Consider the following 16,422-nt stretch of genomic DNA (forward strand, 5'->3'; position numbering starts at 1 on the left):
CATTTCATAAAAGAAAAAACCATGTTTTTTTTAATATACCTGAAAATTTCATCAACTAAACAACATGTATATGAAGATGTAAACAATTTTTCTTTACATAATGAAGCTTAATATTCATGCCAAATAGAAACAGAAGTATCGTTTTGTGTGTTGAATTTCCACATGGTTTAAATGAAAAAGTTTCTACTGCATTTGTGAAAAACGTCATGTAGAGAATTGGGAAATGAAATATAACCACACAACATCATAAACAAACAATAAAACAGCCAGACACATTTTAGTTAAATAAAACAAAGATCTATTTACTCAAGAGATACAGTAAACTTCCATATTTCAGAATGAGCACTGATACAGAAATTAAAAAAAAATTAATGCTCAAAATTTGATCAAAGCACAAATAATTTTCCTTACAAAGAGAAGTTCTAAACATAAATCACATAAAAATGATAAGCACAACTTAACTTTTACTTACAACATCAATAATCACCCATTGTCATTGTACATAGTAAGGATTTAAGGCACAAAAGAAGCAGCAAAGCAAAAACCAGGGTGAGTTTTCTCCAGACTTCTTCTGATACGCACTATGGTCATTCCCTCTTCCCACTTGCCATGACATTTGTGGCAATAACTCAGTCACTCAATTAGGCTGTGTGGTTTAAACTGATCAACTACAGAGAAACTACAGAGAATTCATGTGGTCCCATTTGTAGATTGAAGCTAAGTCTGTTGTTGGCTTAAGTCAACGGAGCTCCATTACTTACCTCCTGATTTTACAAATGCTTTACAGTTATCCAGACATTTTAAAATCCTTTCCTAATTCCCCATATTTTACAGGATGTCATACCTCTTCCAAAGCAAGGTTTCCTTCTTCATCAACATGTGGGGACACACTTTCATGCTCTCTCCAAGTCCCTTAGATTTCATGGTAGGAAATATGCAAATTTTATGTGGTAAGAACAAAAATCAGACCCATTTCCATCCTGGGATAATTTCTGGAAAGAAAGAATCTTAGAGTATTTACAAGATTGATATTTAATAACAAAGAACTGCACATGCTTGTCACCTTAGAAAAACAGATTAACCTTAAAAAAAAGGAAAAAGAAAACAAGAAAGTGTTGCAACTCCAGGATATGACAGTCACTCAAGGACACTACAAAGCTTCTGTACTGAACTAGAACATTATAGATAAAATGGTAAAATAGTAAGTCAGTCTTGTATTCTATTTGCAGTGCACCTCGCTACTTGGTACCAAAGAGAGTCCTCTATGCATTCCTGTAAATCATGTACATATATTCACCAACAGTGATAACCTTTGACAGAGTCCCTGTTGGTGTGAAATATTCTGCACCTAACGCATATGGTCGTTAAGTCTGGTAACAAAGAGCTAAGGGACTGTACTCTGCCACTAGGTCAGGAAAACATGATGATCGATCTATCTATCTATCTGCAATCACTCCTTCATAGAATAAACTTTTCATTAGAATTCCGGTAGCTTTCTTACTTTGAAAATTTTAAATCTTTTAAATCCTACAGGAAACAATTTTTAAAGCACCATGATATAGATCATTTCTTAGCATTTCCTCTCTTTACACATTGCTTCTCTCAAAGAGAGTCTTATTCTATTAATAACGCAATGCCTGAGGAGGCCCATTCAATAAAGTGTGTGAGTGCATCTGTATAAGTATTTGATATGTATATGTGAATATCTATATATTCTCTTTCTGTTCAAATTGGCAATAGTTCACATGGGATGCTTTCTCTTTAGTAATTCAATCTGCTTTTAAAAATTTTGCGTTGCTACTTATTGAGCAAAAGTGAAAGGACAGAGCTAATTCTTTAGGAGAGTCAGTTAATAACACAAAGAAGCCTTCCTGATGTTCTGTGGCCACAATTTTGAATACACAGATATTTCCTAGGTGAATGAACTTTATCCCTTGTGTGTAAGGTCATTTACCGAAATTTTCCAGGATGTTGGTTTATGAGCTATACGCTGGAAAAGCTAGCATGAATAAGTTCACATTAGTATGGCTTCACAACTGTGAGCCCGCAGAGCTATCTAATGGACTCTGAGCCACATAGAGATGGGATGGTTCTGTCTTTACAGACCACAGCAGGAACCAACACTCTCAGAATAAAATGGGAGGCATGAGAGTATCATGTTCTTCCTGTGAGTCTGGCATTTGAATATTCCCCAGAAGACATAAGGGGAAAAGCAATGTCTTAATAAGTGGAAAGTCATTCTCTGGCTATAGAGAAAAACAATGAGTAAAAAGTTATCATATGGCCATAATGTCATGCTGTGTAACTAGAAATCCATGGATGCTCAACAGACACTGAACAGAAGATACTGAGCGAGATGATGTCCTTAGCATGAAAATGATGTTAGCTAAAACTGTATTTTGCTCTGCAAAACTCTAATGTTCCAATTCAGCTAAGCAACCAGTTGTTTACGAATGTCTTACAACCCAATTAAGCTTGAGAAACGAGATCCATAAAACTAGAACGAGAGGGTCTGTACCCACAGCCTCACAAAGAGCTGACATGGAGAAGCATTCCACTGGCTAGCACATCAGAGCTACGTGAGTTTGTCACAGCATCCTCTCTGCTGGAAACAATACTTGCAGCCTGCCCAAGATCTCTTCTGCTCACTCACATAAATGCTCCCCAGATCTGTCCATGAGTCCAGCTTAACTGGTGCAGCTAACCTGCCACGGAGACCACGACTCCCACAGAGAACACGTCCACACATGGGGGGTGAGTCAGCTTTCCTTCTTCGTGCTGATGTCATCCTCAAAATGATGTTCACACTTCCCATTCTCTGTGAATGATGTTTTCCTTGGTTAGACAACATATTTCATTCTTTTTCTTTTTTAGTAGTATGTGCTTACAAACAGTTTTAAGGTGATGAGTTGTTGTTCATCCCCTCAAGTTAGGTCACAATATATCTTGTCAACAGGTGGTAAAATATGCACATCCAAGAGAAGAATTATATCCCGATTTTTTCCATTTTTTGCTATAGTTAACTGTGGCCTGTCATCTTCCTGAAGTGTTTGTATATTTTGTTGTTCATGTAAAACAACATTGGAATTATTGAGATGACTCTTAAAAAGGTCCTGAAAACCTAAGCTTTATAGTATAATGAGGAACAGAAGAAAAACAAAATACAAGATCTCTTTTAAAGAAGGAAAAAAGAGAAACTCATTAAAGAAAAAAAAGTAAAAGAATCACCTTGATAATTAGTTATAATTTCTTGCATTTAATTCCTGATTTCTATAAACTATTGAACATCATTAACCCCAGGCCCAGTAATGGCACGGGAATTTAACATCAAAAAACCAGCTAGCCTATCTCCCTAGCAACACAAGATTGTTGCTTGTAGTTTACAGCGTTTCATATTGTCCCCTTTGAAAAAAAATAAGCCTACCTGTAATAAGCACAATCTAGATTTTATACCAGAAATATAGAACACCCATTTACAATTCATCCTCCCAGATCAATATACCCTTATATCACCATCTCTTTCCAATACTGTTACGTTATAGTCTCCATTTACGTTTCCTATTTGTAGAAAATATTAAAATAGCTGCTAGGAAAAAAAATACATTCATTTTCTGTAGTATTATTAAGTGCTTGATATAACTACCTTTATTCCAAATGGTTGGTTATGAAACCTGGAGGGGAAGAAAATCTTTTAACCTTATGATTAATAATGAATTCTACGAAAGCACTAGAAGTTTCCTTTCAAATTTATAACATCTACATAATTAACAAAAATATTCTTCAATATGAGAAAAATATACTATTTCTATATTTAAGGAAGACCTGCGTCATCTCTTAAAAACTCAGAAAACATACAATTCTGTTTTCCCCATATATACCTAACAAGGCCATTGTGAGTTCTTTTAATTAGCCCACAAAAGTGTAATAAGAAACTGGTTTCATCACGACAATTTAAACAGTTTTCAACAGTTTCTATCAGAGGGCTTCTAATTATATAGGAAGGAATCTGCTTGAAAGTCTAAATATAAGTGGCCATTAAAATAGACATTTGCTGATATCCCTAGGGGCAAAAATATGACAAGGCCAATCCTAATAGAAATAAGGCAAAAAACAAGTCAAATGCAGTCTTGGGTTTTTTTGTTGTTGTTGTTCTTTTATAAAACTCTGGAGAGAATTCAATCTTTAGACTAGCCAATATTGAGTTTTCTAACACAGTAACATGATGAAGAGATGGGTATTATTGGTGAAGGTAGACTAGATCCATGAAAATCCAGAGGACATCAGAACTTGCAAACTATCCAGCCAGGCTCAGTGACTATAATTGGGTGTTCCATGGTAAAATTCCTTCCTGAGCGTGTCATTAAAGCCATAAGGATTAAAACCTGAAGCACTTAAGGGAGAGGGGGGTGCCCAGATGAATCACTAACACACTGAATGGAGACTTCCTCCTTCCAAAATGTGCTCTTTTTAATTCGTGTGAGATGGATTTGGGATCAGGAGGAAGAAAGGTAAGAATATCAACAAGTCAAGGAAACATTTCAATCTACTGCCATCTCTGAAACTAAATTACAATTTGTTTATTCAAGAGTTTGTTGCTTTAAAAAAAAAAAAAAAGGACATGCTTTCCTATTATCATCTCTTTAAAATTCTATGCCTTCCTAGATAAGTGCTCTAGAATAAGCTTCCATCTAATAACCTCACTTCTAAATTTATAGACAAGTCTATAATAGGTGTGGTCCTAACCTTTTTCATCACTTACCAAGACAAGTGGCCAATTGTCATCCCGAGCAACTGTCCCTCTATCCCTCTTACTTAATTTCTCTAAATGACTTTTACAAATATATCCCATGAAAAGAAGCCACTCTCCCTTAGTAGCTACTCAAAATTATCTAGTCTTTCCATTAAGCCTCCAATCTTAGAATTCCATAGGTAGTATTCAGTATTGTCACACCATGTTCAGCAGTAACTGTAACCTCATTATTCAAGTATTATAACCCTTCATTTTCCTGATAATCAATACACTCTCTTTTTTAAAAAATTATCTATGCTACGACAGCATAGTCCTCGTTTTGTTCGTTGTTCTCATTTTCTTGCGGACTCGTGATTTTTACTTCTGGTCTTGGTGGTCTTTGAGGGTCTAAGTCAGCCTGGAAGAAAAGATACCAAAACAAAGATATTTAGCTCTTTAGTCCCAAAGGTCATAAAATTCACAAGGGAAAAAAAATGACTCTGTATTTCAGGTAATCATATAAATATTCAACTAAAAATAGTTCCTTGGGCCCGTCCCTTTTGTATTCTAGTTGATCATGACCCAGTGGACATGCCATCCTCAATACCTTACTTGCACAAAAGCTTGACCTGGGACCGCAAGAGCACAGACTCACTGCTCGTGCTGCAGGCTTTATTTTTCTCAATATTTTTTCTTTTTCTTTTTCTTTTTTTTTTTAAAGATGTTATTTAAATTGTCAGAGAGCGAGAAAGGAGAGAGAGCACAATCAGGGGAAGAAGCAGAGAGAGAAGCAAGCTCCCGTGTGGGACTCGATCCCAGGACCCTGGGATCATGACCTGAGCCGAAGGCAGACGCTTAACCGACTGCGCCACCCAGGCGCCCCCTCAATTTTCTTTTTCTTGATTTCACTTTAAGTTTTTCTTTTCAATAGCATATTTATACATTTCATTTCAGCATTTTCAGAGAAAAGAGAAAAGTACAGCAATTCTACCTCATGTCACATTAACCCAGCCCCATACCAGTTGTTTTTCTGTTAGTTAGAGCTCACAAATTCCTTGTGAATATGGTACCAAGTACGCTCAAGTATCAGACAGATAAGGGCAGGAAGGAAACCAAGTACAGAGGCAGGATTTCTCCAATGGCATGTGCATCCCTGTGCGCGGACTTCTTTCATGGTATCAAGGGACTTGTCTCATTTACATGTCCTTCTCCCACTAGACTGAAGTCCAAGGGGATGGGATTGGAATTCGCTGGTTTTCAAACTCTGCTCCATGGAAGGCTGGAGGTTCCATGACCCTCATAAGGGCCACCCGAGTGGGAACAGGGAGACTAGCTCCAAGGCCCCTGCCCCTACCGCCATAATTTATGCTCTAAAAAGGAAAAAAAAAAAAACTACTGGGACTCTTATTTCACATTGTTATCTCATGAAATGTCTCAAATAGAGCACCAGCTCAATGAATGTCGGTCGCTTGTGGTATGTTTCTCCCATGTTCCCTGCTGTCTTCCTGTCATCCCAGCACACTGTGCCTAAGAACAGCTACAGGGCACAAAATGTTACACCACAAACTGAACCCTTAGTCGTTCTAGAAGTAAACGATCCTTTTGAAAAAGTTAATTTTTAATGTATAATTTAGGATTCCTATGGATCTTGTTTTTTGCATGTTTGATACACTTCAAATGTCCCCGAATGAGCAACTGAGGGAGAATGAAAACAAGATGCCTTGCCATTAGAAGAGAGATGAGTCAAGTAAGATTCAGTCTCTCTGTGGGTGACTGCTCTGCTTCGGCATTTGCAGGGTTAACATCCCTAACTCATCACATAGCAGGTACTTGTTCATTTGCAACCCCACAAGTTTAGATTCGCCATCAGTACATCCCCGGAAGACCTGTACTTCACATTATGTGACCTTGATCTTGACTGAGACCCGATTCTTATAAGAGGCCTATTTTTAAACGTTAAATTTACAGAACGGAAAAAATAAAATAAAATAATAAATTAATTAATTAATTAATTAAATAAAATTTACAGAATGGAAGACAGGCAATCCCTTCATTTCTGTACAACTGTTTCAGGTTATAAAACTGAATTAAAACCTAGAGCACTGAAAGAGTACATACTTGGAGCTTATGACCGGGGTCGCACATAGGATCTGCACTTTGATTTCATGCTGTAGACGTTCAACAAAGGCAACAGTAACAGAGGGCTTCATGAAGCCGACTCTTGTAGTTACCATATCATGACAACGAGGATACTGTCCTCTACGTTACTGTGCTTTCCAGATGATACCCCCAGATAAACCATTTTGCTTCCCTTGAGAAAGTGTGTGTGTGTGTGTGTGTGTGTGTGTGTGTATTCCTTGAGAAGTTCATTTTGTTTCCTTATTGAGGGAAAGGGAATCATGTAATGGACTGATTTCCTTTTCTAATTTTAGCTACAAACAACTTCAGGATACAAATTTTCGCTCAATTTCAGTAACAATGTAGAATAGCATATGGGGAATTTCTGGCTGCCTACAACTGTGATTCCCTCACCTTGAGGAAAGATGAAATGGGAGACACACTGAGTGTTTTCACTTAGATGTTGAGAATGTTTTCATATAAAACAGACAACAGATTACAGACAACTCTGTGCTGGTTATTAAAAACTGGCCACAAGAATGTTTTGCTATTTTACCATTACTAAATTTGATCCCCCCCTAAGCAAAATAAAACAGATGAGTCAATAATAAATCATCAAGAAAACCACACTCATGACACTGGGTGTTAGGAATGAAGACAGCAAGGCCCACTTGAGAGGTTACAGCCTGAGGGAGGTGGACCCTGCCCAGAGGGATAGACAGGAAGGCTTCATTCTCAAGGATGGGAAGAAGGCTGTGGCTACCTCTTACACTATGACGTTGAACTTGAGCCTATTCATCAGTCTCTAGTTTAACCATCCATCCTCTGGAAGAATGCCTGCATGTGAGACTATCCTGCTGCAGGGCCCCTGGTGGGAAAACAGGCTAGGAAGGAGGCTTTACCATGTAATTCCTTACCCTCTCTGTATAACAAATAGAACCATATCTTATTAAGTGCCTGGTGCATCAAATGCTTAATTCAATCAATCCATTTAATGTGAACTAAACAAGTGAAACTTTAACATCTCCAGAGTACAAAGAAGTCATCCATGACAGAGGGGATATTCTTTCTTTCACGTCTAGCTCTCATGGCCTTCATGTTCATGTCTTGTCTGTACCTTCCCTGATATTAAATTATTTGTATTTGTGTATATTTGTTATATACATTCTCAGGAGCCTCTGCAAACTCTGTAGAATGAGATAAGGGATGGATGGATGGATGGATGGATGGATGGATGGATGGATGAAAGGGTGGGTGGATGAGTGGGTACATGGGTAGATGGGGGATGAGTGGGTGCATGAGTGGATGGGGAACGAGTGGATGGGTGTATGGCTGGGTAGGTGAGTGGGTAGATGGGTGGGTGGGTGGGTGGATGGGTGGGTGGGTAGATGGATGGATGAATGGACAGATGGATGGATGGCTGGGTGATTAGTGGGTGGATGGGATGGTGATAGTGGGTGGATGGGTGGACGGATGGATGAGTGTGTGGATGGGTGGATGACAGGACAATGCGTGGATTCTCTGACAGATGGATGACAGTACTTTTAAGTGCCTGAAATAATATAGTCAAGTAAATGGTATTGAGTCCTTCCCTGCTCAACAGTAAGTGGTTCCAGTGTAACTCTTAAGTGCTTGAATAATTCCCTAAGTGCATGGGCGTGTGCACCACACACACATTCACACATGAACACAAGTGAGCAAAAGCAATAGAAATACCTCATCTTGTCCACTGCCAGCTCCTTGCGACTTTACTTCCTCATCCACTGCCTCCTGAGGCTCAGTATTAACCGGATCCAGCTCCTCGCCATTTTCTTCATTGGTGCCTCCGTTAACGCGGGCGGGAGCCGCCGGCTCCTCACTGTGAGCCGGGAGCCCCCCGACTTGCTCAGAGGCATCTGTAGTCTCCTTCTCTCCTCCTGCTTCAACTTCACCATTCATTCCCGAAAAATCTTCTTTCTGCTCTGCATCCTTGTTTGCCTTTTCTCCGTCTTCTTCCTCATCTACTATTTCCGCTGGCCTCTGGTGGGTCAGAATGAACAATGGATAAAAGCAAGCAGGGCAACAGAGATTTTCCACTGCACGTTATAACAACGTGATGATGATTATCCTACAGTCACGTAAAACTTCCTCACACGTGCAGAGTGCTCTGCAGCAGATAATGTGCTAACCTTTCCTGAGCACCTACTGAATGCCACTCTTCACAAGGATTTTTCCTCCTTTGCTCCTCACAACAATCCCGTGAGGTTGGTATTATTCCCCTTTTACTGGTGAGAAAACTAAGGTACAAAGAGACCAAGTATCTAGCCCAAGATCCCGCTGTACGGAAGTGGACAGCCAGGCCTGGACCAAGGTGTGTGACTCCAGGACCAGTGCTCATAAGTCCCGTGGCAGAGATGAAGCCAGACTGCAGGGCCTTTGGCCGATATAGAGCGGAGCGTCCGGCCCAGGGGAGGAGGTTAAAAAAAAAGTCTCTGTGGAGAAGTCATCCTCCTCATCGCGACTGCCTCGGGCATATTTAGCTCTCTAAATACAGAAAGAGGGCAATGGTGGTGGTACCAGGACGTGAAGCCAGGCTTTCTAGCACCAAAGGTGGACCGCTGCCCACACAATGCCTGGGGGCTCACACTATATCTCAGAACACAAACACGGTCGTGCAGGTCCAAGGCCAAGAAACTCTACGTCCTTTCTATAAAAATGAGAAGTGCTCAAGAATTTATGAGCTCAAATTAGGCATTTTCCAAGTTATTTGGATACATGTAAATCTGATTTAAAAGACAGCAGAAGGCCGACTTCCAGAACCAAGACTTTGGAGAATAACCCGGGTTCAAGCCCTGGCCAGGCACTTACTGGCTGTCACCTCACTGCTTGTAACATAAGAAGAGTGCCCACTTGTAACATGAGAATATAATAAAACATCCAGGGGGCAATGAATGAGAGAAGTTACATGCAGTGCCTACCACTGTACCTGGCACATCACATCCTAAGAAAACACTAGAGTCGCTTCCCATTTGTAGGACATACTCTGTCCTGGAGCCCTTAGATTTTTTTACTGCCTGCAATAAAATAACAGCTTTTCTTTTAAAGTATAGTATAGAAAGAACACAGGATTTATTCTAAGTTAGGACCCTAGACCTGCCTCTTTCTGGTTGACACTGGACAGGTCACGTGGTCCTCCAGCACCTGTAAAATGAAGGTCTCAGATGCAATTCACCCTGACCATCCCCCCTTCCAGCTCTGGAAGTCCATTCTCCTCAAACTGTTCAAATGCTTGTTATGAGGTCTTAATGGTCTTCTTGTAAAAGTTAACGTAAGTTTACTTCCATTTTTGGAAGTAAAGAAAAAAGAAAAAAAAAGAAACAAAACAGAGTGGAAGCAAAATTTAAGGGCAAAACTCCACACAACATTATTTTGAAGAGGAAAAGAGTTGAACCGTGAAGTCTTATATTCTGCCAAAGGAGAGTCTCAGTTTTGACCGCATGGTATCAAAGATACACTTTAAAAAAAAAAAAATGAAAGAAAAAAATTAGTTGTTCTTAAGATAATCCAATAACCATGGTGTTTGCCATCATGCAGCTTAAATCATAGTACAAGTGAGCCTGGGTCTTCCACATTTCCATTTGGATGCTTAACGTCAAACAGTGTGGGGCCCCTGCAATCCCTAAGCTTGCTGCCCAGGGTGAGACCCTTGGGAAGGCCAAATGCTGGACAGAAATGAGCATGTCGGGGGGTGGGTCTGCCAGATGGTGCTAAGAGAAAAGACAAAGATTTATGAATTGGAGGCTACAGTGCTTGGGAAGGATGTATAAGACTGAAATGAATGAAGGTGATTTTTCCAATTTCCAAGAGGAAAAGCAGCATGCTCACATGCCCACACCGCTGTCCCACTCTCTCTACAGAGAACGCTCATAAGCCAAGGAAGAGTCCGCTGAGCAAGAAGATGCGCGCTGTCCTCATGAAAGCAGGGGAGAGGAAATGTCCGGGGCCAAAGGTGGTGTGGATGCACCCCTGAGCAGCAAGGGCTTTGAGGGGGGCTTCCTCAATTGGACCCTAGGGCAGAGAGGGGACCGCAGATGGGAAAGAGCTAGAACAGGGAGCCGACTCAGAATCACTGTGGGCGGCTTCCTACTCACATGTCATGAGAGGCCAAGCAAAGGCCGGGGGGGGTCTCAAGCCCAGAGACCACAAGCTCCTTTCTTAGGGACTCTGAAGGACGTGGGGGAGACTCACTGTGCGGCCCTAAAAGACATGTGGAAGGCGCGGTCACGCGATTCATGAATAGGCCTGGAGTACCCATCTGTGCTGAGCGGGACTCTGGATGCTGGGCATTCAGAGACAAACAGAACAAGAACCAAGGAGCTCAGAGCTGGGCGGTCACAGGGCACATTGTAACATGGCCCACGCAGAGAAGTGCCCAGCACGTGGGTCAGGAAAGGCACCTCTCGTGGTGGGCGTGGCAGCCTGCCACCTGGTCTTGGTCATGGCAACCGATGCAAGCCTGCGGGAATGCTGTGTGCAGGTGGGGTCCATCCACGGAGCCCCCAGCTCCCATCGGTGCTGAGTGTCATGCTCTGCGCTTACGTGCTCATCATTCCGTGAAACCCTCCCAGCAACCCTGCAAAAGTACGCCTCTTATGTCCCGCACACACATCAGGAAAAGGAGAAACCGCGCAACACCTTCAGCATCACGCGGCGGCGACCACCGCAAGGCAAGGATTTGAACCCCAGGCGAGAGTTTGCCCCCAAGTCCTGGTGTCCTTCCTTAAAGAAATACCACGAGAAGCTTCTACTTCACATAGTCACCACAGCAAGCACACTCGAATGTCCATTCAACAGCTGGAAAAGGTGTGACTCCGCAATATGCAGCATTTCTTTTAACGCTGAAAGAATTACCGACCTGAGAACAAAACATTTCTGGATTTCTATTAAAGACTTCTGGTGTGATCCAGCGAGGGAATGTTATAAAGATGGCTAGGCAGAGTCCCCGAAGCATTACATAACAAAACTCCAGAAATACTACAGCACTGACGGCCAACGGGAGCAGAGTTCTTTTTAGATTATTTCTGAGAATTGGATAATTGTATATCACCCTGCTAGAAACTGTTAGTGTATCTAAACTCGCCCTATTCGGAGCAACATTCGGTTTTGGTTTTAAAAAGAAGTTATACAGAATTTTATAAGAAAAAACACTGAATGACAATAACAGAGAAAACCCCAAATTTACTGCGATCATTTAGGAATGTCGATCTATCTGTTTCTTGTCTCTCTGAGAACCTATTACAAGAACATGCTAACGTCTGGTAAGGTGGCTACTTCTGCGTCAACAGAAGTCTATTTTCCTTTCCTGAAATCTGGACGTATACCGAAATGTGGCAAAACGTATGAGTTGGCTTTTAGATTTTAGTTTTGTGTTTCTCCTTGTACGCTTTTTCTTCACTCCCAATTCCCAAACACATATACATTTTTTTTCTTCTTTTCAGGCAGGCAGCTGGGACAGACCCTAACCTCTCTCCAAGAAGGGAGTCGCCCAGCCCTGAATGCAGGCTCTGTTCTCCCCACCACTGTGGGCGCCGCCGCACACGCACAGTATTACCCTTGCATCCCATCCATTCTGTTACGCTTTCCCACCATGGTTACCTCACTGTCATCACAGGAAGCCGCATCGGGTTAGCTCAGCTTTACGAAATGCAAGATTAAGGTGCTACGCTACCAACTGGATCAATTTAAATAAGACAGTAACAGGAGTTTAAAGGTTTATAATGCTTCAAAATATCCACAGTGTAGAACACAATTTATTATTACTATGACACTACAACTCAGGCCAAAACAAAACAAAAAAAATTCTGCTATGACGGATCTGTAATGAATAAATGAAAAGCAATGTGCTTTTTGGTGTAATCTCCTTTGAAGCAGGCATTAAATTATTAAAGATGTTTCCAGTGCATACATCAATCAAATCATCCCAGGAAGGAACACTGGGTTTCACACCCATAAACACACACACACACACACACACACACACACACACACACACACACACACACAGAAAAAATCTATACAATGGTGAGGACCTGCAGAGAAGCAAAGGAACACCCCTTCCACGGGACAGTGGGGGTCCACGGTGGGAGGAAGACAGGAGGGAAATTCAGCAAGCTGCACACTCCCTCAATCCTTCTCTTGCTGCAGAGAGACTCTCCGGGAGGAGGCCGGTGCCCCTCACACCACGCTGACCTGACCTTCGGCCCAGGCAGCGGGACGCCCACAGAGCAGAGTCCACTCAGGTGAATGCCGTTCTTAAAGGGCCTTGGGATCTCCCCTCACAGCTAGAACAGCTCTTCCCTGGGGGGCAGGCTGTGAGTTAGCTCCACGCAAAGTCAGACACAGAAAGTCACTTATTGTATGATTTCACTTCCACAAAACATTCAGAACAGGTCAAACTATAAAGAACGAAAGTGGATTCGTGGTTGCCAGGCTTGAGGAGAAGGGAGAATGGGGAAAGGCTGCTTAACAGGCAGGAGGTTTCGGGGTGCCTGGGTGGCTCAGTCGGTTGAGTGTCTGACTCCTGGGTTTCAGATCAGGTCATGATCTCGGGGTCCTGGGATTGAGCCCCGTGTCAGGCTCCTTGCTCAGCCGGGAGCATGCTTCTCCCTCTCCCTCTCCCTCTCCCTCTGCCTCTGCCCCTGCTCGTGCACTTGCTCTCTCTCTCTCTCCTTCAAATAAATAAATAAATCTTAAAAAAAAATAGGCATGGGGCGCCTGGGTGGCTCAGTTGGTTAGGCGACTGCCTTCGGCTCAGGTCATGATCCTGGAGTCCCGGGATCGAGTCTCACATCGGGCTCCCTGCTCGGCAGGGAGTCTGCTTCTCCCTCGGACCCTCTTCCCTCCCGTGCTCTCTATCTCTCATTCTCTCTCTCTCGAATAAATAAATAAAAAAATCTAAAAAAGAAAAAAAAATAGGCATGGGGTTTCCTTTTGGGGAGATGGAAAATGCCCTGAAACTAGACAGGGTAACAGTGGAACAACACTGTGAATGTTGTAAGGGCCACATATCTGTATATCTAAGAATGGTTAACAGTTGTATGTTAGGAGAATCTTTAATTTATTATGTTTTCTTTCTTTCTTTCTTTCTTTCTTTTTTTTTTTTTTTGGAGAGAGAAAGAGAAAGGGAGTGCGATCATGAGCAGGAGGGGAGGGCCAAAGGGAGAGGGAAGGGAGACTCTTAAGCAGGCTCCACACCCAGCACAGAGCCCATCGCAGAGCTCAATCCCAGGAGGACCCCGTGATCATGACCTGAGATGGAATCAAGAGTCGGACGCCTGACCAACCGAGCCACCCAGGTGCCCCTCTGCTTCAACTTCTAAGGAATCTGTATGCCCCAGCCCCTGACCACCAGGTAGAGCTATGTGGCCACCTCTCTGTATCTGCTAAGACGCCCACAGAACATGCCGCCTAACTGAGGAACCAACCTCTGGTTATCACCCTGCTTTATTCTGCGATGATACTCCAGCCAGACGCCTCCCTTGTCTCAGATGTAAGAAGCTTCCCTTCACAAAATGTCCAGTGCCTCCTGGTAGAAAGTCACTGGTGGTGCCCAATGACTGAGAGAGCTGAGTGGATGAACTAACAAATAGAGCTGAGACGAGCAGCTTACTTAGAATTAAAATACAGAGGGGCGCCTGCGGGGCTCAGTCGTTAAGCGTCTGCCTTCGGCTCAGGTCATGGTCCCAGGGTCCTGGGATCGAGCCCCGCATCGGGCTCCCTGCTCCGCGGGAAGCCCGCTTCTCCCTCTCCCACTCCCCCTGCCTGTGTTCCCTCTCTCACTATCTGTCTCTCTCTCTCTATCCAATAAATAAATAAAATCTTTAAAAAGAAAAAAGAAAAAATTGATTCTATTTTAAAAAAGAAGTAAAAAACAGAAAGTGCTAGAAAAATATTCCTAGCCCGCCCCCCCCCACCAAAATCTTTACAACTATGTCATTTCTCAAAATCCCCAAGTAGTTCTCAGACTCTGTGCATTTAGCTGGACCTGCCCTATGCCCGGGGTGCGGGGACAGTCCCAGCTAGCCAGGCACCAGCGTCAAGTCCGGGAGCAAGGCTCGTGTGCACAGAGCCCACGTTCTGCCCCCACCTCAGTCATTCATATTCGTTGCCTGGACTGGAGTACCAATAAAATTAAAATACGAAATTCTTGTTGTTTCTTCTTCACCTTGATTGGACTGAACAAATACAGTTACACTGTTAACATTCTGAAACTTAACATAACGAAGTGGGACAATGCCATCTTCTTTAATATCATCCTCAGTTAGTTCCAGAGCTTGAGTCGGTTCGCTTCTTCAAAATCCATAGATCGGGGCAGATTGATAAAAATTTTTACATATTTAGGACTCTGACCATTATCTGGTCCTTGAAATTTCATGAATAAAGCTTAACAGTTTGATTAAATGCCACAGTAATAAGCAGCTGTTCATCACAATCAGATTCCAAGGTCACATCTTTTCTCAAACAGTTGTCAAATCCATGCTCATCACTTTCATTAAGACATTCACAACCTCAGAGAACCCTACAAAGATCCTGATAACGTTAATAATTTAGGTAGAAAGGAGTAGACACAAAGCCAAAGGGAGGGGCTGGGGGGTCTGGGGAGGGAGGAGCAGGGATCCCAAAGGAAAAGGTAAGACTAAAGAAGGGCAATTAATCTTGAGGGAGGTGAGGGAGGAGGAAGAGAAACAGGAAGGAAAAAAAATCCTTTTCGCCAGGTCCAATCACAGGGTCCCTCCTGCAGATAAGGAAGCAGAGCTCCCATGCGAGACCTCGCCCCTCCACCTGGCAGAAGCCAGTTCGCAGGTGATCCCGAGAAACCGTGTGCCTACCCAAGCAAGAGGGGTTCCTGCACAAGATCTATGGCTGCTCCCTCAAGCAGCCAGCATGCCTTACCTGTGCTCTCATGAGACCTGTCAGATCTCCTCAGTACACTGTACCCACGGTGTGCGATTATTTGCTATTTATGTGATACGAAAATAGTGGGCAAAGATTCCTTGAACGATATTTGGAATGACTGTGGGAAAAATGGGGCTCTACAGAGGCCCTCTGGAAGGTTCTAGAAGCAACAGCTCTTTCTTATTCATCTTTGTATCCATCACCACATTTACCATGGTATTATATTGTCCTTGTCTTGACTTAAACACAAATACGCATCCTACAGGCAAAAACCAGTGCAATATGCGCCTTTGGGAAGGGACAGATGACGGTGACAAGGCTCCCATTTCCTGGGCACTCTCCAGGTACCTGGTCACGATATGGTCAGAAATACACCACTTTGGGAAGGCATTTTTGGTTAAAATTTCTAATTGTAAACAGTACCTTGAAATAGTACCTCTTTTTTATTTTTAATTTAAATTCAATTAGCCAACATATAGTACATCATTGGTTTTTGGTGCAGTGTTCAATGATTCATTGGTTGCATGTAATAGTGCCTTTTGAAGTGAGAATAGTATTTTTTATGTTAAAAAAACACCAATTTTATTGAAAGCTGGGAGAAAATAGGATTGACTGTCGACAGAATGTTGTTTAGCCATAAA

At 42.4% G+C, this 16,422-nt stretch overlaps 1 protein-coding gene across 2 annotated transcripts in view; it reads right to left on the minus strand.

Moving 5' to 3' along the window:
- Positions 1–275: 275 nt before the first annotated feature.
- Positions 276–16,422, minus strand: part of DCDC2 (doublecortin domain containing 2) — a 156,783-nt gene continuing 140,636 nt past the window's right edge. For both annotated transcript variants that reach the window (XM_025891267.2, XM_025891266.2), the window contains 2 exons: positions 8,564–8,866; positions 276–5,147 (listed from right to left, as the gene is read on the minus strand). In XM_025891267.2, coding sequence (XP_025747052.1) covers positions 5,043–5,147; positions 8,564–8,866 — 408 coding nt within the window. In that variant the 3' untranslated portion in view covers positions 276–5,042. The remainder of the gene's footprint in view (positions 5,148–8,563; positions 8,867–16,422) is intronic.

This window comes from Callorhinus ursinus, unplaced genomic scaffold, assembly GCF_003265705.2.
Source record: "Callorhinus ursinus isolate GAN/ISIS: 27379988/994484 unplaced genomic scaffold, GSC_fseal_2.0 scaffold26, whole genome shotgun sequence".
Classification (NCBI taxonomy): domain Eukaryota; kingdom Metazoa; phylum Chordata; class Mammalia; order Carnivora; family Otariidae; genus Callorhinus; species Callorhinus ursinus.